The following is a 25,356-nucleotide window of genomic DNA, read 5'->3' as shown; positions in this document are numbered from 1 at the left end:
ATATTTGTGATATATTATTCCCATCATTTTATTAAGTAGGAGTTAGGCAATAGTTCAGTCTTATAAATACAGAGAAATTTACTAGGCTCTCTGTAGAAGTAGCATAGGAAGTAAAATAAGTTTTAAAAGCATTTCTTTACTGTTCTCCCAGAAAAAAAACACTATGTATTTAAATATTTGTCAAATTATACTAATTGTTTCTAAACTAACTTTAGTGGCACTCAAAGGTACTTCTGCCATGTTGTTATACCTCACTCTGATATAAAATGGAATTAAAGATTGGAAATGTATTTAATTCTGCTAAGAAAAATTCTAAACCTTAGCATACTAAACTGTATGGGGCACATAACAAAATTTAAAGCAAGCAATACTGATAACTTTTTATAAATGACTAATGAAAGGAGCATCAAGGAATTATAAAAGTAAATAAACCACTCTTAGAAACATCAGAAACTTTATAGAAACACTTTTAAAAGGGAAGGAATTTGAATCAAATAATAGTTAATATGTCATATAGGAATTAATAGGTTGTCAATTTTATGGGAACCCAGTCTTACTGAAATGGAATTTGAGTAAAAATGGATAATACCAGGGGTGCCTGGTTGGCTCCATTGGTTAAGCATCGGAGTCTTGATTTCGGCTCAGGTCATGATCTCGCTGCTCATGAGTTCAGCCCCACATTGGGCTCTGCCAACAACACAGTGCCTGCGTGGGATTCTCTCTGTCTCCCTCTCTTTCTGCCCCTCCCCTGCTCATTCTCTCTTTCTCTCTCAAAATAAATAACTAAACATTAAAAAAAAACTTAATGGATAATACCAATAACCACATACACTTGTATTTTTTAATTTATTACACATTTGCATCATAAATTATTTTTAAAAAAATTTTTACGTTATTTTTTTTGAGAGACAGAGAGACAGAGCGCAAGCAGGAGAGGGGCAGAGGGAGAGGGAGACACAGAATCTGAAGCAGGCTCCAGGCTCTGAGCTGTCAGCACAGAGCCTGATATGGGGCTCGAACTCCCAACTGTGAGATAATGACCTTAGCCGATGTGGGACGCTTAACCAACTGAGCCACCCAGGCGCCCCTGCATCATAAATTCTTTACACGAGGGGCACCCACGTGGCTCAGTAGGTTAAGCTTCTGACTCTTGGTTTCATTGCAGGTGATGAACTGGAGGTTTGTGAGTTCAATCCCCACATCAGGCTCTGTACTGATAGCATGGAGCCTGCTTGAGATTCTCTCTCTCCTCCTCTCTCTACCCCTCCCCTGTTTGCTCTCTCTCTAAATATATAATAAAATAAAATAAAATAAAATAAAATAAAATAAAATAAAATAAAATAAAATAAAATAAAATTTTTTTAATTCTCAAAATGATTATTGGAGATGTTGCTTTCAAACATCCAATTCTGAAAAAGATGGGATTAAGACGTGTTGTATTTTAGAAGTGAATTACTTTATGAAATGGAAATGTTATGGGATCAACAGAAGATTATCAGCAAAGAATTTAAAAAAATTAAAACCATGCTATTTTCAAAATCCAGCAGCCCACATGAAGTTTATATAAATAAAAATATCTCAACATAATGTAATTATCTTTGGAAACACCAGATATGAGCTTTGGCTAGCCTTTCTTTGGTAACTACAAGTACAGTGCCTAGGACATAATGTTCGATAAATGTTCAATTAATGAATTATTGAAATAAAAATGATCATTCTTATTTTATTAGTTATATTTAGTTACATATTACTAATAATAATTAAAACAAAAATAAAAGATTACTACTTTTAACATTTAGTGACTATATCAATTTTGAAAAATAAACATGATCATTATGTTTCTGCTTTTTCATTCATTTCATAATATTGATTATTTGTTATATTTTTTGTTAATCTTATCTCCAATATCTTCCATAGATTTTCAACCCTAATTTCCTACCACTTACCTCTGACACAGCTAGACTGAAATGAGAACTATAATAATGTCTTGTGGCATGATTCTCTAAATAAGATCCATCCTTAGAAAATGGAAGTAAATCTTCCATTTTAAATGCTACAGATCATTTAACATGGCTTAGAAAAAATTGAATAGCTTTTAGAATTTGTTCCTCATTTCCATAACAATTTTGTGGAAACACTTCCTCATAATTAATAATACACATTCCTTCCTCAAATCCTTCCAATTTAAAATTGAGTGAAAATTCTCGCCTTTTACTCCCATCATAATTGCCACAGACATTATCATTCTTGGTTAAATGAAGTAAGCCATGTTTTGAAAAACAGAGGGAAAAAATTATATTCCTTTTCTCTGATAGTGTGCTGCCTCTATCTTTTCTACCAAAATTTTCTCCCAAATACTTTTCATCTATATACTTCTCCTTTAAAAGACCTGCTTTCTTCTATTCTTTCAGTCTTCTTAGTAAAGAGGTGTTAAAAATCTATTTCTTTTCCTCTGGGTCACCTCCAAACTACCATTTCTCTGTCACCTCAGAATTTGGACTTGCAATTCAGAGAGAGCTTAGCAGTTAGGTACAGGAAGATGATGGAGAAGATAATACAAAGAAAAACAAAGATATCTTGCTTGAGGACCAACTGAGGTAATGAAACAGATTTGCTCATCCTTGGAACTTCCTGGGTTTCCTGTTGGCTTTCTACGCCTTGTGTATTATGAAAGAGGCCTCTGTTATTTAAGAGAGTCTCTTTTTCTTGCAACCAAAAGGACCTAATTAACATGGCATCAAACTCCATTGACCCTCCACTCCACCTATCCGCTTTCATGGCCACACCCTGTACTTTCTAGTTAATCAGAACAACTTCACATCTGGAATCTTAAATTCAAATTTCTACCTATGTCCTCCTAGTTTAAGACTCCCTTATCCATTATAATTTATTTTCTTTCCATCGAGATCCTCTTTTCTTGAGCCCCCTCTTTTATTTGAGTCTACCCTAACTCCACCCCATTCATAGATCCACTTCCTTCCCTATCAAGCCTAACTCTTCAGTGACTTACTACATAATCAGCTCCCCTAAGGGATCTGCTCCCTGTCTTTCTGCTACATCTGCCCTAGTCCCTTGACCTGTTCTCCCTTCTACTGGTTCCATCTCTAAATCTCTAAACATCCTCAAGTCTTACATACCTGTTGTTTTTTTTTAATCCTTTTTTCTTTATGTCTACTTCCTCAAATTTCACGTGCTCTTCTAATGACCATTCTTACCAAAGCACCAAAGCTACTGTAGGCAAGTCATCAATGACTTCCTAATTACCTCAACCCACTAATTCTCTTTGGGTCTTGTCCTATCACTGAGATACTTAATGTATGGATCACTCTCTCTCTCCTGGAGTTCTCTCCTCCTATTACTTTTATTACATCACTCTCTTCTGGTCTCCTCATTATTTTACAATGTTCCCAACCCCTGTGTGCTCTTTAAATGATTGTGTTCGGGGCGCCTGGGTGGCGCAGTCGGTTAAGCGTCCGACTTCAGCCAGGTCACGATCTCGCGGTCCGTGAGTTCGAGCCCCGCGTCAGGCTCTGGGCTGATGGCTCGGAGCCTGGAGCCTGTTTCCGATTCTGTGTCTCCCTCTCTCTGCACCTCCCCCGTTCATGCTCTGTCTCTCTCTGTCCCAAAAATAAATAAAAACATTGAAAAAAAAATAAATAAATGATTGTGTTCACAGAGTTCTCGCCTGGCACTTCTCATTGTTCACATTCTCTCTAGGTAATCTCATCCATTCCCATGGCTTTATCCACAAGCACCATAAATATACATTCTGCTAATTTATATCTCCAGTTAGGATGTATCTCTTGAGCTTCCCACCTGTATAGCCAAGTACCTACTAAAAATTTCCTTTGGGCTAATGTATAGGCATCTCAAATTCCATACATCTAAAATTTCTCTCTGTCCACTATTCCTAGTCTAATAGACAGCCCATTCAACTCATTTTTCTAAGTTGGTAATTAAAGAACAATTCTTTATTCCATCCACTTTCTCAAAAATAAGAACTAACCAACCAAGTTCTAATAACTGTACTTTCTGTATATATAAAACTTGAAATGGGGCGCCTGGGTGGCTCAGTCAGTTAAGCGGCCGACTTCAGCTCAGGTCATGATCTCGCGGTCCGTGAGTTTGAGCCCCGCGTCGGGCTCTGTGCTGACAGCTCAGAGCCTGGAGCCTGTTTCAGATTCTGTGTCTCCCTCTCTCTGACCCTCCCCCGTTCATGCTCTGTCTCTCTCTGTCTCAAAAACAAAATAAACGTTAAAAAAATAAAAAAATAAAAAATAAATAAATAAATAAAATTGAAATTTATCTCTCTCCATGTTATGCTACCACCTACTTTCCATGTTGTGTTGGTAGCAAAGACTTTCTAAATAGATGAACTGCCTCAAATTTTGATCTGCCAATAATTCCCAAATGCTTTCAAAGCACTATCTGTATGTTACACGATGACCTTTCTAAAGTATGAATCTGGCCATATCTACATCATACCACTCCATCGTTCAAGGCACTATTTATAGGGAAAGCCCAAAGTCCTTAGCATGCACAGTACTGCTGTCTTGTCTGCGATTTCACTTTCCATGGTTCCAGTTACCCCAGATCGAGTGCAGTCTAGACACAGATAACATATTGTCAGAAGGTCAATAGTAGCCTAACCCTACACCACAACGCCTAAATCATTCACTCATTTCATCTCATAACATAAGCATTTTATCATCTCACATCATCACTAGAAGACAAAGGCTGAGTACAGAACAATAAGGTATTTGAAGAGAGACCACCTTCACTTAACTTTTTTTACAGCATATTATTATAGTTGCCTTATTTTATTAGTTTTTGTTAATTTCTTACTGTGCCTAATTTATAAACTAAACTGTATCATAAGTATGTGTGTATAGGTACAACAGAGTAATATAAAGGGTTTGGTACTATCCACAGTTTCAGGTGGTCCTTGGGGGTCTTAGAATGTATCCCCTGTAGATAAGGGAAACTACTGTAATATAGGTTTCCTGATCTGATGGCTGCCTCATCTTTGGTCACACTCACATACCCCTTTTCAGGCACAGAGAAGCTTCTAACTTTCTATTTGAGCATGACTGCTCTAGCTGCCAAGAATGTCCTCCCCATCCCACGATCGCTCTTTTGCCTGTCTCCTAAATTCCCTTTCCCTTCCTTTCTGCTATCCTTTGTTGTTTTTCTTTGTTCTCTTTCTTACTTTGATGAACAGATACATTGTGGAAGAAGTTGCAGCCAAGATGAATGTGGGAAAGGGAAAGAAACAGGAAAGGAAAGGGAGAAATTAATAATAAAGCATTCATGCTCCAGTTTTTTTCTTTCCCTAAAATGAGACACAAAGGGCAAAATATGCTTCAGTATAATCAGATTTTACCATTAACATTTTTCCTTTCTTCTTTTTGTTTCTGGCCCACATATAATAGCTTTTCTGGTTTGTAAAAATGATTACCTTGTTTTGTTTGGTTTCAGGCATATAGCCTTGCTCAGATTAACTGACATGATGTATATGCAAAGCCTTTTGAGTTCTTCAGGAAAATAAAATCTTATAATGAACCTAGTATAGCTTATATAGTAGGTACAAACTTTATGGTCATAAATCTCAGATGTAAAAAAAATACCTTTCTTTAATATTCTATATACACATAATTTACCATTTCCCTTAAACTCCTTAACAGCTCAAGACTCAAGTAGTACTTCAATCTATTGTGAAGTTATAGGTTAAAATACTATTCTTTTTAATGTTATGAACATTTTATGTTTATAATACAGTTTAATTTATTTGGAAGTTCTAGTGGAAATTATTGTTTTTCTTTAAACTTTTTGGTTTTATTTATTGATTTTTATTTATAGAAAATCATGAATCATCATTCGTGAGTTCAAGCCCCATGTTGAGCTCTGCACTGACAATGCAGAGCCTGCTTGGAATTCTCTCTCCCTCTCTGCACCTGCTCCACTTGTGCTCTCTTTCTCTCTCTCTGTCAAAATAAATAAACTTTAAAAAAAAAGCATTAAAAATATAGTAAACAGCATTGTTGTGACAGTGAAAGCCAAAAAAACTTATGGTAACTGACTTGCACAATTTGAAAGGCTATTTGGTGTGAAAAATGTTAAATTTGCAGTTGTGACAGTTTCTACATATCAGGAATATTGAAAACAATTTCCTAAATATCATCTAAGTGTTATACAGGAAAAGGGTTGTGCGAAAGAGCAAGTTTTCAATGCTGACACTGGCTTGTTTTACAAGGATGTTGGCAAAGGAACCTATTTAATGCAAATGGTGATTTAGCTCACAGGAACCTAATCCTACACTTTTGTTAGGAGCAAGTGTTCAGTATTTGCCAATTCAGTGCTGGTGGAAACTTTATAGAGCTACCACAAATAATAAGAGTCAAGTCTATATTTATGCTCTTTTTTGTGTTTTAAAATACATGGGATATGTTTTTCCAAAAGGTGTACTTCTCATAATTTATGACTCATCTATTCCTCCCACTAATTATTTAGAAAGGGTCCATTTCAGAACCAAAATACTCCACTGGAAAATATTTCCAGTCCCTTCAGAAAGTCACTTAGGAAGCCAGATTCCATGCCCTGCACTATACTATTTCATTCAAGGCTAGAAGCAGTGAGAGAAAGCGAGTAATTCTGCCATGTGGTGACAGCCAAGAGGGAGCTGAGATACACAACTGTTCTAAGTCCCTCCAGATCCTGGAGGCAGTCAGTGCAAAGGGAATCTGAAGAAGCACCTAAGACATATCCAACACTCTTACTTATTCTTCTGTAGCAGCAAATAAGCTCCTTCAGGGCCCAGATGATGCCACGTGCGTGTTTTATCACCTGCAAAGGCTAAGAGCATATATAGCAGGTATTTAGTAACTACTTATTAAATAAATGAATATAAGACACAAAAAACAAATCTATGAACCAACAAGAATGGACCATCTAAGTCAAAAGACTCACCTATATGCTTAACATTCCTGCTTTAGCTGTCACAAAAGCAAACTAGTTGACATAGTTGAATCAACCTAGTGATTTAATAAATTCCAGTGTAAGTCATATCAGTATTGGCAAATAACATAATCAAGCACTCATCATGAAAGGTAAAGCAGCAACACAGAGAGTGTTTCAAAGTGGCCCCAATTGGAAATGATCAGATAACATATATATAAAGGAATTTAAGCAACTATTCATATTATATATAAACACAGATAAATGTGGTTACAGCATTTATACAGTATTCTCTCCAATATCTATCTATGCTGTGAATAACATGCAATAATGGAAAGTACAGTATTTAAACAATTATAAAAGCAAGGCAATAATTTTAAAAATTAATGATTTTTACCCAGTCTAAGCATGGATAGTCTGACCATTGGGATTGATTGATAAATTTGAATGCAGACTAATTTCTATTAGATCAAATTAATTCTGTTAAGGTATTAATTTGACATTTTGTGCAGGATGGCTTTAAATGAACATATTTGTCTAGTGTTTCATGTACAGCAGTGTGTGATTGAAAAAGAAAACCAATGCTTTTGAGAAAAGAATTAATTTATTAAAACAACAGATTTGAACTGGAGTGAGTTCTTTTTTAGTATTTTTCATTTTCATCTTGTATCTCTTGGACAGAATAATAACACTTAATAGCTTTTAGAAAATCTCCTTATTAAAGTCATGTGGATAATGGCATGAATGGATTTTAAATTCAGAATTAAGCTTCAGGTGTCCTTCTCTACTTAGGAAAAATGTTGTGAAAACCAGGCCATCTGCTGAGGTACTACGGTTACATTTGGCCCTCACAATGTGTTTGACATGTTCTGTTTTAGCACTGTGTTGGATTATTAGCCCACAAAACAAGTTCACCTTGATCTTTTACATTAAATATAAACTAGCTCAGGGACGAAATTTGACATAAATCTACACCTGTGACGTTTCCATCTAAAGAAGGCAGAAATAAAACAGGGCTTTGGGCTAGGTTACAATAAAACATCAGAAGTGCCAGAAACACAAGTCTTGAAGCTCTATCAGTCAGGAGGTATGGCAAGTGCCCCTCCTGAACAGAATCAGAATCACTGCTCAGCCATAAACAACAGCATCCCACTGATGCAGGGCAACCTCCCCACACTGACATTATCTGGAAAGATCCGAGTGACGGTTACTTTCTTCCTTTTTCTACTCTCTACAACTTTTAATGCTTCTTTCTTGTTGAAACTTCAGAAGTGGACTCAGAAGAAAGAGAAAGGAAAAAAGCTTTCGAGAATGAAGATGCTTTTAAAACATCTGACCTTAGCCAACCTGTTGGAGACTCTGCTTGTCATGCCACTAGATGGGATGTGGAATATTACAGTTCAGTGGTATGCTGGAGAGCTCCTCTGCAAAGTTCTCAGCTATCTGAAGCTTTTCTCCATGTATGCCCCAGCTTTCATGATGGTAGTGATCAGCCTAGACCGCTCCCTGGCCATCACGAGGCCTCTAGCTGTGAAAAGCAATGGCAAGCTCGGACAGTCCATGATTGGCTTGGCATGGCTCCTCAGTAGTATCCTTGCTGGACCACAGGTAAACCATTATCATGAACTTGTTTGGATATGGCAATCACAGATTTCCTATCTAATCTTGAGTATTGTATTGTATTATTGTATGTCAAAGGCAGTATTGTATTGTCTTCGAGAGCTTGGATTCTGAAAATTCAAGAGCAAAGTTTAATCCTGGCTGTTACCTTGGGCAAATTTTTAGCTTCTCTGGGTTTCAGTTCCTTCATTTATAAAATGGAGGTAATGCCTATATTATGCAACTTTTGTAAAGATAAGAAGAACAATGTATTAAAGTATCTAGCATAATCTCTAGTACATAGTAAATGCTCCTCAAAAAATGTGGCTATTGTCCAATTGGACCTCATCCCCATCTTATTCTTTCCTCTAATTCTTCTTTTGCTCTGGTTGATACGGTAAATGGAGAGAATATTTAGGAACTATGGAATTTGCATAGGTAGAAAGTATTTATAATTTGTCTTATTTGGGATTTCTTGAGTGGAAACTAATCTGTTTCTGTCGCAACTTAGAAATATTGTCAGCTAGTACATTGTTCTGGAGTTTGCAGCTGGGTGGGACTGAATAAAGAGGAAAAGTGGGAAACCCTGGACTTCTGAAATCTGAATATTTCTCTGAGATTGACTTGAGCTTTTCTGGAAAAAGTTTAGACCATAACAGGCTGTTAGCAAAATCAGGTACAGGTAGATATTGTTCCAGATTGTCCTCATCTGAGGCAACCTGGTTAATTGGCCTGTAGAATTTGCCTTTTTTTCAGCAGTCATATCTCTGAAGAAAAGGACACAGTCTTACAAATAGCAAAGATTCCCTAATAACAGATGAGTAAATTGTCTCTATGCTTGTAAATGTATCGTATGATGATGAACCCAGGGTACAAGGATGTGTCAAGAAGTGGCATCAAGGTTAACCAGGATGTTCCCAAAATCTGCCACTACAAATGGAATTTATGTAGACATTCTAAATGGGCCAGGTGCTTTAAAAAACAAAAATAAGAAACATAAAACAACAACAAAAAATCCTGCCATGCAAAACTCATTAAATACAGTTAAAACACTAAAAAGTTGGGCCACCAAATTTTCACCACCAATTCCTCACTTAACTAATATTTCATGGATATTAGATCAATTTAGTTGGGGTGTGTTTTATGGCAGGAGGAATGGGAAAAACTAAAGTACTTTGATGTTCCTGGATAAAGGCATATGACGATTCTCACGGTGACTGAATATACAAGAATGGGTATAGTAAATACGTCTCTTGAAATGAGACTATTTAGCTAAGGCTATGGTTTAAGTTTTCCATTTTGTTTCTTTAAAGTAAGAGTGTTGCCTATTTATTCTTTTTCTTAGGAAAGATAAACAAGTTAGGTTCTTCACACTGAGCATGATACTGATGGTTTCAAAGAAACCACCCCCCAAGAAAATGTAATTCAGTTGTGGAGACAATACTTTTATAAAACTAATACAACCATATACTAAACATTTATAAAACCTAGTACCAGTGTAAGAAGGAGAAATGAGTAAGAGTTGAAATGGTAAAGGAATGATTTAAGAAAAAAGTAGGATAAGCTGAGTTTTTTCAGATGAATGGTATTTGGATAGAAAAAAAAGTCAAGGATCACATATATTTTTCAGGAAAGGTTGAAATGTGTGATTAATTTTCACGGGACACTTATCTGGCTGAAGTGAAAGATTGAGAGGTGGCACCAGCAGGATATCAGATTTGGTGGTTGCTCCCTTGTCTTCCACTTCTCGTGTACTATTTGTCATAAAACATCATGATCATGCATTTGCTCGTCTTTGTCATTAAGGAATACACTCTTAAACGGTGGAGACTCTGTTGTGTTCAACTTCATTAACATTCACTGTACATAATAGGACAACTAGCAGAAATAGAAACTTTAAATGTTCAGATGATCTAATTTCTCTGCAGATCAAATAAATCCTTCACTTTTTCCTTTAAAAACAAATTGGCTTCATTCATTTAAATGAATGAATGAAAGGAATAATGGACCTATATTATAGAAGACATTGATAACCAGGGGAAATTCTGAAATTAATGTGGGAGCCACATATCCTTTGTGAGTCCTATGCAAGAAATAAAATGATTTTTTTAACAAAAATATTTTAGGAAAATTTTCATAGACCCAAATAATTGCAAGAAACAGAGAAACCTTTTCTGAATTTTCTGGCAATGAAATGATTAGGTTGGTGGCTAGGGTGGTCTCAGAGAGCATTGATTTTAAGAGGGACATTTCAAACAAAAAACAAAGTTTGGCAACAAATTGGATTTAAGGAGATAAAGAGAACGGTATAAACTAAAGCTCTAATATTTTTAGCCAAGGAGTTTTAACAGTGAAACCATTGAAATAGGCAGGTAGGTTGAGAACAGAAGTGTCTGCCTGTTTGTTTCTCTGTTTGAAGGGGGAGGGAAGGCAAACTGTGAAAAGAGCTGAAAACATTTGCTTTAAGACATGATGATATCAGTATAAGGTCTTTGGAGAAGTATAGCCGTTTGGAAAGTAGTTGGTAAGTTAGGATACTGATGAAAGTCTGAAGAAGTAGAAATAAGTCAAATTGTGATAATAACTGAAATGCAAATTAACAATTTCAACCTTCTCTAAGCACTGTCCCAGGGGGTATAATAAAAATATTGATTTATTAATTCAATTATCTTCATCTAAGTATGTCACAGCAATAATAGAAAGATAGTGCCAAATACTTATCTGTCTTGATATAGTAAAAAGAAATTATGAAATTAAGTTTGAATTGTTTAGGATTTTCATGTAATAGCCTGACCTCAAATACATCACTCTTCCTGAGAGATTTATGTGAATATGGGCCACAGAAAATGATGGTATTCTTTTATTTGGTAAAACACATAATTCATCCTTACTTTCAGCAGCAGATTATATTTGTAAAGCACTTTGCCGAAGCTTCCTGAAAAACCTCACTCTGTGCAGCACATAACAGCCATGTTACTACCACCACCCCGCGTATCAGAGAACATACAAAGAGAATCTTTGAAAGCAATGGCGTGCACACCTTTCTGGCAGTAAGAAATGCATACTACATTGGGACTTTGTCTGTTCCTCACACACTTATAACTGGGAAAATTTTTCATAAAATATTCAACACCATTCCACTTCATTTTTTTTTTTAAGTTTACTTATTTTGAGAGAGAGAACATGAGTCGGGAAGGGGCAGAAAGAGAGAGGGAGAGAGATAATCCCAAGCAGACTTCGCACTGTCAGCACAGAGCCCCATGCGGGGCTCAATCCCACAAACTGTTTAAGATCATGACCTGAGCCCAAATACAGTCAACCACTCAACTGACTGAGCGCCCCTCCATTTCGTTATTTACTGTTTCATTATTTACTGTTGATTGCCACTGACTGATGGGTACAATCTGCAGTGCAAAAACAACTGGTTTAAAGGGATTCATTGACTTTCTCAATGTCACTTGACCTGTTGGACTCATGTCTTTGTATTAAGTCCGGTTTTTCTTTTTATTATAGCTCTCTCTCTCCGCTGTCTCTCTGAATAAAAGAGGTTTTAATCCCATGACTAATGTTACACATGTTTAATGGGGAAGATGAAAGACTGAAAGGGCTTTTTACTTCTAGACTGTGGCACATAGTAAGCTTCACCATGCTCTGTGGATAAGCTCACTGACAAAGGTACATCCTGTAACGGCTAATTTACATTGAAAGGATGAATTTAATCATCATCCTCCGGTTTATATATTGATTGTCTATTGCTTGAGAAATTCTGTGATGGTCTGGGAATATATTTTCAGAAGTTCTAGCATAGCATAGCTCAATTTTCAAACTTTTTCCTAGTAATGGAACTTTTTTTAAAAAAGCAAAATTCTAAGGGTGCCTGGTGGCTCAGTGGGTTGAGCATCCAACTCTTGATTTAGGCTCAGGTCATGACCTCACTGTTCGTGAGATTGAGCCCCACATTGAGCGTGGTGCTGACAGCACAGAGCCTCCTTGGGATTCTCTGTCCCTCCCTCTCTGCCCCTCTCCCTCTCACGCTTGTTCTCTCTCTCTCTCTAAAAAGAAATAAGTAAACTTAAAAAAAAAAAGCAAAATTCTATCTGGAGCCCCAATGAAACATACAAGTGGAGCTGTTCTTGCTAAAGAGAGGTAAGGGAAGCCAATCTTCTGCTTGACCATTTACTAGCCCTGCTCATGGTCTCTAAAGACCTTAGATTTCCCTGAAACAAAGCTTGGAAGACAACAGAATAGTAGAAATGGCATGAATATTGGATTTTAACAAAGTTGGTTTCAAATCTCAATGCTGTCTCTTACCATCTCTGTGGTTCTGAGTAAATTACTGTAACTAAGTTTAAAAGCATAATTGTGAAGAATAAATTATAAAGATACATAAAATCATCTAGTACAAGACTTAATTTTTAAACACTCTGATAATGTTCATTCCTTCCTCTCCTCCTGCTTTCATTCCTTTGTTCATAAAGAGTTTTTGAAGTCAGGAGATAAAATAATAGGGAAATACGAGTATGAAAATTAAATGATCCTTTAAGAGACAGCAAAGAGAATTGGCTTACATAAAGATTATTTCCAATTTCTCAGAATTATAACATTCATTCTGACTGATAAGTAAGTTTAGCCAATCTACTCCCTAGTCACCAGGCTATCCTGCTTGTTCTGAAAGCTATATATGCTGATGCATAATAGTTCTAGTCTTAAAGGTATTATTTGTAACAGTCAAATAAGAAAGGAAGGAAGGAAGGGAGGAGGAAGGTAGGAAGGAAGAAGGCAGGCAAGGAGGGATGCAAGGAGGGAAGGAAGAGGGAGAAAAAAAAAAAAGGAAAGGAAGGGAAAGGAAGAGAAGGAACAAACATGACCTGAAAGGCAATCTGCTTTAAGACTATGTGTGGTTAGGTTCGTAAGTGCATGTTGAGGATAAAACATTTCCTGAATTAGATGTGTCCGTATCTAATCAAAAATCACATGCTTTCCAATGACAGTCATTTACCACCACAGGAGTTACACAGTAGCGGATTATTTGCAGAAGTTCATACCACTAGCTTATCCATGTTAATATGGAGCATACATTCGGACAGCTTTTAAACTCTAACATTAACCCAGGTCGGAAGGCATGATATATGAGACATCCTTTTGGTCTTTGGTGTAAAGATACATGGCTGGGGGTGCCTGGGTGGCTCAGTCAGTTGAGCATCCAACTTCAGCTCAGGTCATGATCTTGCAGTTCATGAGTTCGGGCCTCACATCGGACTCACTGTTGTCAGCACAGAACCTGCTAAGGATCCTCCTTCCCGGCCCTCTCTCTGTCCCTCCCTGTCTGTGCTCTCTCAAAAATAAACGAACATTAAATATATATATATTTTATATATGTATAATATAAATTTATATATAAATATAAATATAAAATTTTATATATAAAATTATATAAATGTATATTTATGTATGTATATATATGTATATATATGTATGTGTATATATATATATATATATATATATATATACATGCACTTGACAGGAATGGAATGTGTTTCTGAACTTGACAAGGAGCTTAAATTCAATAAACACTTGTCACACGTGTACAATATGCCAAAGAACTATACTGGAACATAGTAGTAGCATACTAAATACATAAATAACAACAATAATGATGATGATGATAAATGTTAGTTATTGAAGACATAAATATGTGCCGGGAAATATGCTAAATCCTTTTGCATGCATTATTTCCTGTAAGGCTCCCAACAACTCTCTATATTGGATACAATTATCTTTTTCTTCATTCATAAAGAAACTAAGGTTAAGAATGTTATATACAATGCCCAAGATTACTGTCTAGTAAGTGTGGGTGTCAGTATATCCAGTTAACTCCATACCCAGAGCTTTTAAATACTACACTATATCACACCATGCAATGTTGTCTATTTCCTTTTTTCCTGTAGGATGCTGGAGAAGGATATGGCAGGAAAGTCTTAAGTTGAGAATAGATGCTTAAGAGCTATAAGGAAATAATACATGGTATACACTTACAAATATATAAATAAATAAACACATGAATACACATTTATAAGTTGTGTGCCCTGAAATTTTTTTCATAATAATGTTTATAACTCATATAGTGCTGTGTGCCAGGCATTATTAGAAATGCTTGGCAAGTATTAAATCATTTAATTGTCTTGACAGCCCCTAGAGGTAAATACTATTAACATCACTGTTTTATAGATGAGGAAACTGAATGAAGTACATTATCTAAAAATAATTACCTCTTGGGGCTTCCCAGGTGGCTCAGTTGGTTAAGCGTCTGACACTTCCTTTCGGCTCAGGTCATGATCTCACTGTTCACAGGTTCGAGCCCCGTGTCGTGCTCTTTGCTGACAGAGTGAAGCCTACTTAGGACTCTCTCCCTCTCTCCCTCTCTCTGCACCTCCTCTGCTTGCTCATGCTCTCTTTCTCTCAAAATAAATAAACATTTAAAAATAGTAATAAAGATAATTACCTCCGGAAAAGATTAGACAACAACGTAATTAGGCTGGGATAAGGTGAGGGTTAAAAATAATACTCTAAGAAGCATATGCAAATGACTGTAAAGAAGGAAAACATACTTCTCTCGTTTATGGCAAAGTAAAGCAAATACTGATGAGAACTGAGGTCAGGTATGAGAAAGGAGAAACAAAGAAATTAAAGAAATATAATCCAAAGACAAAAAAAAAAACAAAAAAAACCAACAACCCACGAACTAAAGTAGATCCCTATACTAATCATTCAAATGAACATGACCTTGGAGCACAAAATAAACTGAACCTAGGCTAAAACAATTTATGGGAAAGTAAGATTCTCAGTTACCATAACACTTTACCATATCACTCTTTTAGCACTTATCACAGTCTACCTAGTACGTACGACAGGTGTCACAACCATGCTATTATCTCCCCTACCAAATTTTAAATTCTCTGATAACAGGATATATCTGGTTCATCTTTTATGACAGAGAGCACCTAGTTTTTGAACAAGGAGTTGCTTTAAAAATAAGCATTTATTAAACGAAGATGATAACTATCAGCTCAAATCATAGTTCTCTATTTCAAAGTCAGATTAAATTTCCTTAATAACTTGCAGCCCAGTGACAAATACGTGAGGCAGGCACAATATACCTTTTCTCCAGGAACTCCTTACTGTCTTTAAGTTAATGCTTTGCTAGAGGGAAAAACAACCTTAGCTGGAGGATAGCTAGGCCTCCAGCGTCCTGTGAGTTTTCTTTAGCATATGAAAATCTCTTTTGAGAGGGAGGGAGCCAAAACATAAGAGACTCTTAAAAACTGAGAACAAACTGAGGGTTGATGGCTGGTGGTAGGGAGGGAAGGGTGGGTGATGGATATTGAGGAGGGCACCTGCTGGGATGAGCACTGGGTGTTGTATGGAAACCAATTTGACAATAAATTTCATATTTAAAAAAAAAAAGAAAGAAAATCCCTTTGGAAACACACTCCTTTTACTTTACCTTCCCCAACTCCCAAGTACATAATCAGTCTCTCCTCAGGGTCCAGGCACCTCTTCCACCCAGAGGGCCTGTCCTAGTGCTTTAATAAGTCATCTTTTTGCACCAGGAAAAAAAAAAGCCATTTTATTGAAAGTTTTATCATATTAACTTAAAAAGATGAAATATTAAGGGGCGCCTGGGTGGCGCAGCCGGTTAAGCGTCCGACTTCAGCCAGGTCACGATCTCGCGGTCCATGAGTTCGAGCCCCGCGTCAGGCTCTGGGCTGATGGCTCGGAGCCTGGAGCCTGTTTCCAATTCTGTGTCTCCCTCTCTCTCTGCCCCTCCCCCGTTCAGGCTCTGTCTCTCTCTGTCCCAAAAATAAATAAAAAACGTTGAAAAAAAAAATTAAAAAAAAAAAAGATGAAATATTAAAGTGAAAATGTGGCCTAGTGCAGAGAAGAAAGTCAAACTTGGATCATCTGGGTCCAAGTATGATCAGGAAGTTGTGGAGGGAAGTATCTAAGGTTTTAAAGAAATACTAGATTCTCAAGTTCTTTGTAAAGTAACTCTTCCAAAGACTCACAACATCTGTTGGGTCAAATTCAGAACTGAACTTTAAATTTAAAGTCAGTCTGCAAAGAAGTATGGAAAACTTAAATGGTTACTTTGTGATACGGAAAAAGATCTGGATTATAAAATAGAACTAGCTGAATACATGTTTGAGTTTCTGAGCTTTAAATTTGATGATATGATCATTGTGCACCCTCTAGTGGATTAATTTAACAATACTATTTTGCCCTTGAAAAAAGATCTGAAACTGAAAATCAACATTTTAATTACAAATAAAAGATAGAGCACTATATTTTATATTATTTTACTTATATTTTATTTAGAGTTTATTATATTTATATTATATTAAATTACTCTACAAGCAAAGAAAGGAAATATAGGGTTGTTGTGTTTTTTTAAAAGCATATTCCACTACCACTCCATCACCCCAAAAAGGAAACAAATCCTGGGCCTGTGGAATTAATTAAGTTAATTGGATTTACTAATTCAATTAAAGACTTTAAAAAATAAATACTGTCCCTCAATTGCTTAAAATTTTAAAAATCCTGTAACGTTTTTGTTTGAATTTATTTGCTATTAGTTTTAAAATGCTTGGTCACTCTTATATTTTCATTTTAATAATGTGTCATGGTAAAATGAAGTTTCTCAGTGGAGAAGCTTGGAAATGACTAGGTAAGAAGTTCACTTGATAAATGGGGAAAATTTCAGTGTATATTCATTAGTATGTGTTTTTGAAAAGTACTTGGCAACATTTCTTTATTCTTTCTTATTTCAAATTTTTATTTAAATTCTAGATAGTTAACATATGGTAAATTGGTTTCAGGTGTACAATTTAGTAATTCATGACTTACACCCCATGCTCATCCCAACAAGTGCCCTCCTTAATATCCATCACCCATCTAACCCATTCCCCACCCACCTTTCACCATCAACCCTCAGTCTGTTCTCTTATGGTTTCCCTTCCTCTCTTTTTTTCCCTTTCCCTATCTTTACCTGTTTTGTTTCTTAAATTCCACATGTGAGTGAAATCATATGGGATTTGTCTTTGACTGACTTATTTCACTTAGCATAATACACTCCAGCTCCATATATGTCGTTGCAAATGGCAAGATTTCATTCTTTTTGATGACTGAATAATATTCCATTATATATATATACCACCTCTTCTTTATACATTCATCGATTGATGGACATTTGGATTCTTTCCATAGTTTGGCTATTGGTTTTTGTTGTTGTTTTATTTTATTTTATTTTATTTTATTTTAATGTTATGTTATGTTATGTTATGTTATGTTATGTTATGTTACTTTATTTTACTTGTTTCAGGGAGAGCATAGTCAGGGAAGAGGTCCAGAGGGAGAGAGAGAGAGACAAAATCTTAAGCAGGCTCTACACTCAGCATGCAGCCTGATGCAGGACTCAATCCCACAACCCTGGGTCGTGACCTGAGCCGAAATCAACTGACTCAGCCAGGCACCACCATAGTTTGGTTATTATTGATAATGCTGCTATAAACCTTGGGTGATATGCCCCCTCAATCAGTATTTTTGTATCCTTTGGATAAACACCAGTGTAATTGCTGGCTTGTAAGTACTTCTATTTTTAACTTTTTAGGAACCTCAATACTGTTTTCTACAGTGGCTGCACCAGTTTGCATTCCCACAAATGGGGCAAGGGGGTTCCCCTTTCTCTGCTTCCTTGCCAGTATCTGTTTCCTGAGTTGCTAACATTAACCATTCTGACAGGTGTGAGGTGGTATCTCATTGTGATTTTGATTTGTATTGCCTTGATGATGAGTGACATTCAGCATCTTTTCATGTGGATGTTAGCCATCTGTATATCTTTGGGAAAATGTCTGTTCATGGCTCTGCCTGTTTCTTAACTGGACTATTTGGTTTTGGGTGTTGAGTTTCATAAATACTTTATAAATTTTGGATACTAACCCTTTATCAGATATGTCATTTGCAAATATCTTCTCCTATTCTGTAGGCTACCTTTAAGTTTTGTTGACTGTTCCTTTAGCTGTGCAGAAGCTTTTTATCTTGATTAAATCCCAATGGTTTATTTTTGCTTTTGTTTCCCTTGCCTCCAGTGACATGTCTAGTAAGAAGTTGCTACAGCTGATGTCAAAGAGGTTGCTACCTATGTTCTCCTGTAGGATTTGGCTTCCTGTCTCACATTTAGGTCTTTCATCCATTTTGAATTTATTTTTCTGTTTGGTATAAAAAGTCGTCTGGTTTCATTGTTCTGTATACTGCTGTCCAGTTTTCCCACCATCATTTGTTGAAGACACTGTCTTTTTTCCATTGGATATTCTTCCCTGCTTTGTTAAAGATTAGTTGACCATATAGTTGTGGGTCCATTTCTGGGTTTTCTGTTCTGTTCCATTGATCTATGTGTCTGTGTGCCAATACCATACTATCTGGTGATTGCAGCTTTGTAATATAACTGGACATCTGAAATTGTAATACTTCCAGCTTTGCTTTGCCTTTTCAAGATTTCTTTGGCTATTTGGGGTCTTTTGTTGTTCCATACAAATTTTACAATCGTTTGTTCTAGTTCTGTGAAAAATGCTGGTGGTATTTTGATAGGAGTTGCATTAAATGTGTAGATTCCTTGGGGTAGTATAGACTTTTTAACAATATTTGTTCTTCCAATCCATGAGCATGAAATATTTTTCCATTTCTTTGTGTTATCTTCAATTTCTTCCAGAAGTATTCCATAACTTTCAGTGTGCAGATATTTTACTTCGTTGGCTAGGTTTATTCCTATCTATCTTATGGTTTTTGGTTCAATAATAAATTAGATCAATTCTTTGATTTCTCTTTCTCCTGCTTCATTATTGATATATAGAAATGCAACAGATTTCTGTATGTTGATTTTCTATTCTACAACTTTGCTAAATTCACATATCAGTTCTAGTAATTTTCGGTGGAGTTTTTCAGTTTTTCTACATAGAGTGGCATGTTGTCTATGAATAGTGAAAGGTTGGTTTCTTCCTTGCCAATTTGAATGTTTTTTATTTCTTTTTGTTGTCTGATTGATGAGGCAAGACTACCATTACTATGGTAAATAACATTGGTGAGAGTGGACATCCTTGTCTTGTTAATGACTGTAGAGGAAAAGCGCTGTTTTTTCCCATTGAGGATGATATTAGCTATGGGTTTTTCATACATGGCCTTTATGATGTTGAGGTATGTTCCTCTATCCCTACTTTGTTGAGGGTTTTTATGAATAATGTTGTATTTTGTTAAATGCTTTTTCTGCATCTATTGAGAGGATCATATGGTTCTTGTCTTTTATTAGTGTGGTGCATCACATTGATGTGCAAATATTAAACCACACCTGCAGCCCAGAAATGAATCCCTCTTGATCATGGAGAATAATTCCTTTCATGTACTGTTGGATTTGATTTATGAGTATCTTGTTGAGAATTTTTGCATCTATGTTCATCAGAGATATTGGCCTTTGGTGGGGTCTTTGTCTGGTTTTAGAATCAAGGTAATACTTGCCTTATAGAATGAGTTTGGAAGTTTCTTTCTATTTCTATTTTTTTTGGTGGGGGGAACAGTTTGAGAAGAATAGATATTAACTCTTCTTTAAATGTTTGGTAGAATTCCCCTGGGAAGCCATCTGGCCCTGGATTTTCATTTGTTGGGAGATTTTTGATTACTGATTTAATTTCTTAACTAGTTACAAGTCTGTTCAGTTTTTTTTATTCCTTCCTGTTTGTTTTGGTAGTTTGTATGTTTCCAGGAATTTATCCACTTCTTCCAGATTGCCCAGTTCGTTGACATAAAATTTTTCCTAATATTCTCTTATAATTGTTTCATTTCTATGGTGTTGGTTGTGATCTCTTCTCTTTCATTTGTGATTTTATTTATTTGGGTCCTTTCTCTTTTCTTTTTGGTAAGTCTGGCTGGAGATGTATCAATTTTATTAATTTATTCAAAGAACCAGCTCTTAGTTTCATTGATCTCTTCTGCTGTTTTTGTTTCCACATCATTTATTTCTGCTCTAAGCTTTATTATTTCCCTTCCTTTTTTGGCTTTAGACTTTATTTGCAGTTCCTTTTCTAGCTCCTTTAGGTGTAAGGTTGGCTTGTGTATTTGAAACTTTTCTTGCTTCTTAAGGTAGGCCTGTATTGGTATACACTTCTCTCTTTTGACTACCTTTGCTACATCCCAAAGATTTTGAACTGTCATATTTTCATTATCATTTTTCTCCATATATTTGTTTTATTTCTTCTTTCATTTCTTAGTTAACCCATTTGTTCTTTAGTAGGATATTCTTTAATCTCCATGTATTTGTGGTCTTTCCAGATTTTTTCTTGTGGCTGACTTCAAGTTTCATAGCATTGTGGTCTTCAAATATGCATGGTATGAGCTCAGTCTTTTTGTACTTGTTAAGGCCTGATTTGTGACCCAGTATGTGATGTATTCTGTACAATGTTCCATGTGAACTCAAAAAGGTGAATATTCTGCTGTGTTAGGATGAAATGTTCTGAATATATCTGTTAAGTCCATCTGGTCTAGTGTGTCATCAAAGCCATTTTTTCCTTGTTGATCTGCTTAGATGATCTGTCCATTGCTGTAAATGGGGTGTTTAAAGTCCCTTCCTATTACTGTATTATTATCAATGAATTTCTTTATGTTTGTTATTAATTGATTTATATCTTTGGGTTCTCCCAAATTGGGAGTATAAATATTTAGATCTTATTAGATATATTCTTAGATATTATTTTTAGATCTTCTGGTTGAATAGATCCTTTACTTATGATTTAGTGTCCTTCTTCATCACTTGTTACAATCTTTGGTTTAAAATCTAGTTTGTCTGATATAAGTATGGCTACTCTGGCTTTCTTTTGATGTCCATTAGCATGATAAATTGTTCTCCATCCTGTCAATTTCAACCTGCAGGTGTTTTTAGGTCTAAAATGAGCCTCTTGTAGGCAGCACAGCAATGGGTCTTATTTTTTTATCCATTCTGTTACCATATGTCTTTTGATTGGGGCATTTAGTCATTTTTACATTCAGAGTGATTATTGATAGATATGAATTTAGTGCCATTGTATTACCTGTAAAGTCATTGTTTCTGGAGATTTTCTCTGTTCCTTCTAATGTTTGGTGTTATTGGTCTTTCTTTCCCACTCAAAGAGTCCCCTTTAATATTTCTCGCAGGGTTGGTTTAGTGATCACAAACTCTTAGTTTTTGTTTATCTAGGAAATTCTTTATCATTCTTCCTATTCTGAATGACAGTCTTGTTGGATAATGCATTGATGGCTGAATATTTTTCCCATTTGGCACATTGACTATATCATGCCACTCCCTCTGGCCTGCCAAGTTTCTGTGGAGAGATCTGCTGCAAAACTTATTTGTCTTCCCTTGTAGGTTAATGATTTTTTTCCCTTCCTACTTTCAGGATTATTTCCTTATCTGTGTATTTTGCAAAGTTTACTACTATGTTTTACTGTTGGCCTCCTTTTGTTGATTTTGATGGGGGTTCTCTATGCCTTCTGGATTTCAATGTCTGTTTCCTTCCCCAGACTAGGGAAGTTTTCAGCTATAATTTACTCAAATAAACCCTCTGCCCTTTTCCCCTCCTTCTTCTAGGACTCCTATGATACAAATATTATTATGCTTTATGGAGTCACTGAGTTCCCTAAGTCTACATTCATGATCCAATATTTTTCTCTCCTGCTTTTCAACTTCATTATTTTCCCTAATTTCATCTTCTATATCACTTATTCTTTCCTTAGCCTCTTCCATCCTTGTTGTCATTACACTGATCAGTTTTGCATCTCAGTTAAAACATTTTTTATTTTAGCTTGACTGGTTTTTTTTTTTTTTTCAACGTTTATTTATTTTCGGGACAGAGAGAGACAGAGCATGAACAGGGGAGGGGCAGAGAGAGAGGGAGACACAGAATCGGAAACAGGCTCCAGGCTCTGAGCCATCAGCCCAGAGCCCGACGCGGGGCTCGAACTCGCAGACGGCGAGATCGTGACCTGGCTGAAGTCGGACGCTTAACCGACTGCGCCACCCAGGCGCCCCAGCTTGACTGGTTTTAATTCTTTCATCTCTGCAATAAGGGAATCCCTAGTGTCTTCTATACTTTTCTCAAGCTGAGGTAGTATCCTTATGATTGTTGTTTTAAATTCTAGTTCAGGCATATTACTTACATCTGTTTTGGTTAGATCCCTGGGGCGACCTCTTCTTGTTCTTTCTTTTGGGATGAACTTTCCCATCTTAGCATTTGCCTATATCTCTGTCTTCTATTGTTAGGAAAGACCGTTACGTTTCCTGCTTCTGAATATAATGGCTATATTAAGAAGAGGTTATATACTGTCCAGGGCCTGGCACTTCAGGAAGTTTTTTTGGTGTATGCTGTGTGCACCCTGCTGTAGTGTCTTGGCTGCTTTTTCCCCTCAGATCAGTCCTCTGCAGAGTTTCTTCTTACCTGCAGTGGGGAGTGTTTGGACCTTATCCTGATGTGGCAAGTTTTAACCAGTTGTTTTTGGTCTGCTTGTTAGAAAAGCCAAGATCCTGTTCCCCCTAGAGCTAAAGCGTTGCATCACTCTATGGTCAGTAGACTTGGTGCATATGGAGGGTGAGGGGCTTGTGCTGGTCTTCTGGGGGAGGGGCCTGCTGCACTGGTTCTCAGGCTGACTTGCCGTAGTAGAGGTGCACCTGCAGGGCACAGTGGGGCAGGGCTTGATGTAAGCAGCTTCAGCCTCCACTGGGAGTGCTGTGTTGCTCACTGAAATCTGTCTGTGCTGATGGGTGGGTGAAAATGGTGCCACCTCACTTTCTTGTCCCAGGAAAGGGGAGTTCACACATATCTCTTTTCAGCAAGCCCTCACATAAGTGTGAACAATCTCTACTCTTGTGTTCCAGGCTTCCATCAGAACCCTGCCTTCACCTTGTCTGTGTCTGAGCTATCCGGTTCAGTGCTCCTGTGTTTTAGCTCAGGCATGTGGCTGGGTTTCCAAACTCCAAATTTTAGGGACATGCACTGATCTTTTAGGGAAAGTTCTCACTGCACTGTGGTTGGTGCCAGTTTGTCCCAGAAAAGAAGTCACACAACCATGCAGGGGCTCAGAGTTTATGATAAAACACAGCCAAAAACTGACTTCCAGGTTAGCTGTCCTCAGCAGGTGCCTCTGCTGCTATGCTAATTAATGGGACCTCTCAATGGTGCCACCATTTCTTTTGTCCTCCGAGAGGCAGTGCCACCTCTCCCAAATACACTCCAATAAGGGGAAATGTCTTTTTCAGTGCAACCCAAAGGATCCTCAGAGCACACTGTCTGCTCCTGGGCCTCTGTCCTCCTTCCCCACAGGAGCATTGCTAAGCCTGCCAGGCATGATTCCAGCAATGGTGCAGACTTCTAAAACTTCAGACTGAGTTCTGCTGCTTGTAAAAACTTACAATAATCAGCTCCTTTCATTTTCCCAGTGAATGCTTTTGGGGAAGTGTTTTTCTTGTGCAATCCCCTGCATGCTGCTTTCTCTCTCTCCCCTCTCTCTGTGATCAGGGCTCCCTCCCCTCTACAACACCTACAATTCATTTCTGCCCCAACAACTCTCCACAGTTTCTATCTTCCACTATGTGGCCATTTTTCTCCCTCTAGATGTGCAGATTGTCTCTCAGTCCTCAGACCAATTACTTGCGTGTTCAGAATGATTTTATATTTATCTGGCTGTGTTCAAGGAATGAGGCAAGCATAGGGTCCCCCTACTACTCTGTCATCTTTGCAACGTTTCTTAAATGGTTTATTCATTTGTGTTTTAAAAACAACAACAAAATAATTTCACACTTAGAGAAAGGTTGCAAGTATCATACAGTTTTCTGGAATATCTTTCCCTCAGTTTCCCCAAATATTAACATTTTACTACATTACTTATTTGCTTTGTTTCCTATAAATTTTTTCTAAATTGTTTAAAAGTAAATTCAGATATGATGTCCCTTTTGATACTTCAGTGTTGTTTTTTTGTTTTGTTTTGTTTTGTTTTTTTCTGGCACATACCCACAGTATGTGGGTAAATCAGGAAATTAACACTGAAAAAATACTATTCTAATCTATATAACTTATTCATACCTGAGCAACTGTCCCAAAAATGTTCCTTTTAACAAAAAAGAATCCAAGGTTATAATCCAAGATAGCAAAGAAGTGATGGTTAGTACCTGTCAATGCATTATATAAGGAAGCAGATGTTGTCAGTTGGTCCCATTATTGGCTATGTTAATTTAATTATTTGGTTATCTACTGTAAAGTTATTAATTTTGCTCTTTATAAGAAAAGCTGTCTTGCAGGTAAATACTTCAAGATGATGTTAATACCCTGCTTTCTTCAAATTTCATCCATGTTTTTACCATCCATTGATGATGCTTGCCTGAATCACTTATTATTACCATTTGGTAATCACTACTTTCATTATTCCTTATACATTTATTATTTGGCTTTCTACAGTAACAAAGAGCTTTTTTCCCCTCCCCATTTATTTGTAGTCATTCTTTTGTAATTACTATCAGCAAGAATTCATGGATTCTTCATTTTATTGTTAATCATTCCTTTTATCAGGGTTTTTGTTGTTGTTGTTTTGGGTTTTTTTTTTGGTTTACTTATTTTTGGTTTTGTTTTCAATGCTTAAACTGTCCCAGATTTGACCAATGGGAGTACTTTCAAGCTGGCTCCAGAGCTCTTTTTGACATGCTCCATTATTCTTTTAGTACTTCTTGGCTTTTTG

General features: G+C 36.6%; 1 protein-coding gene across 2 annotated transcripts in view; it reads left to right on the top strand.

The window, feature by feature from the left end:
• The first annotated feature begins 8,043 nt into the window (after positions 1-8,043).
• GNRHR (gonadotropin releasing hormone receptor) overlaps positions 8,044-25,356 on the top strand; it is a 21,407-nt gene continuing 4,094 nt past the window's right edge. For both annotated transcript variants that reach the window (XM_047091247.1, XM_047091248.1), the window contains exon 1: positions 8,044-8,562. In XM_047091247.1, the coding sequence (XP_046947203.1) occupies positions 8,044-8,562 (519 nt within the window). The remainder of the gene's footprint in view (positions 8,563-25,356) is intronic.

Source organism: Lynx rufus, unplaced genomic scaffold, assembly GCF_022079265.1.
Source record: "Lynx rufus isolate CCGP_SWC_20201006 ecotype Redwood Valley unplaced genomic scaffold, mLynRuf1.p SCAF_3, whole genome shotgun sequence".
Lineage (NCBI taxonomy): Eukaryota > Metazoa > Chordata > Mammalia > Carnivora > Felidae > Lynx > Lynx rufus.
Note: the sequence above shows the minus strand (reverse complement) of the source record. Positions and strands in the feature narration are given on the sequence as shown.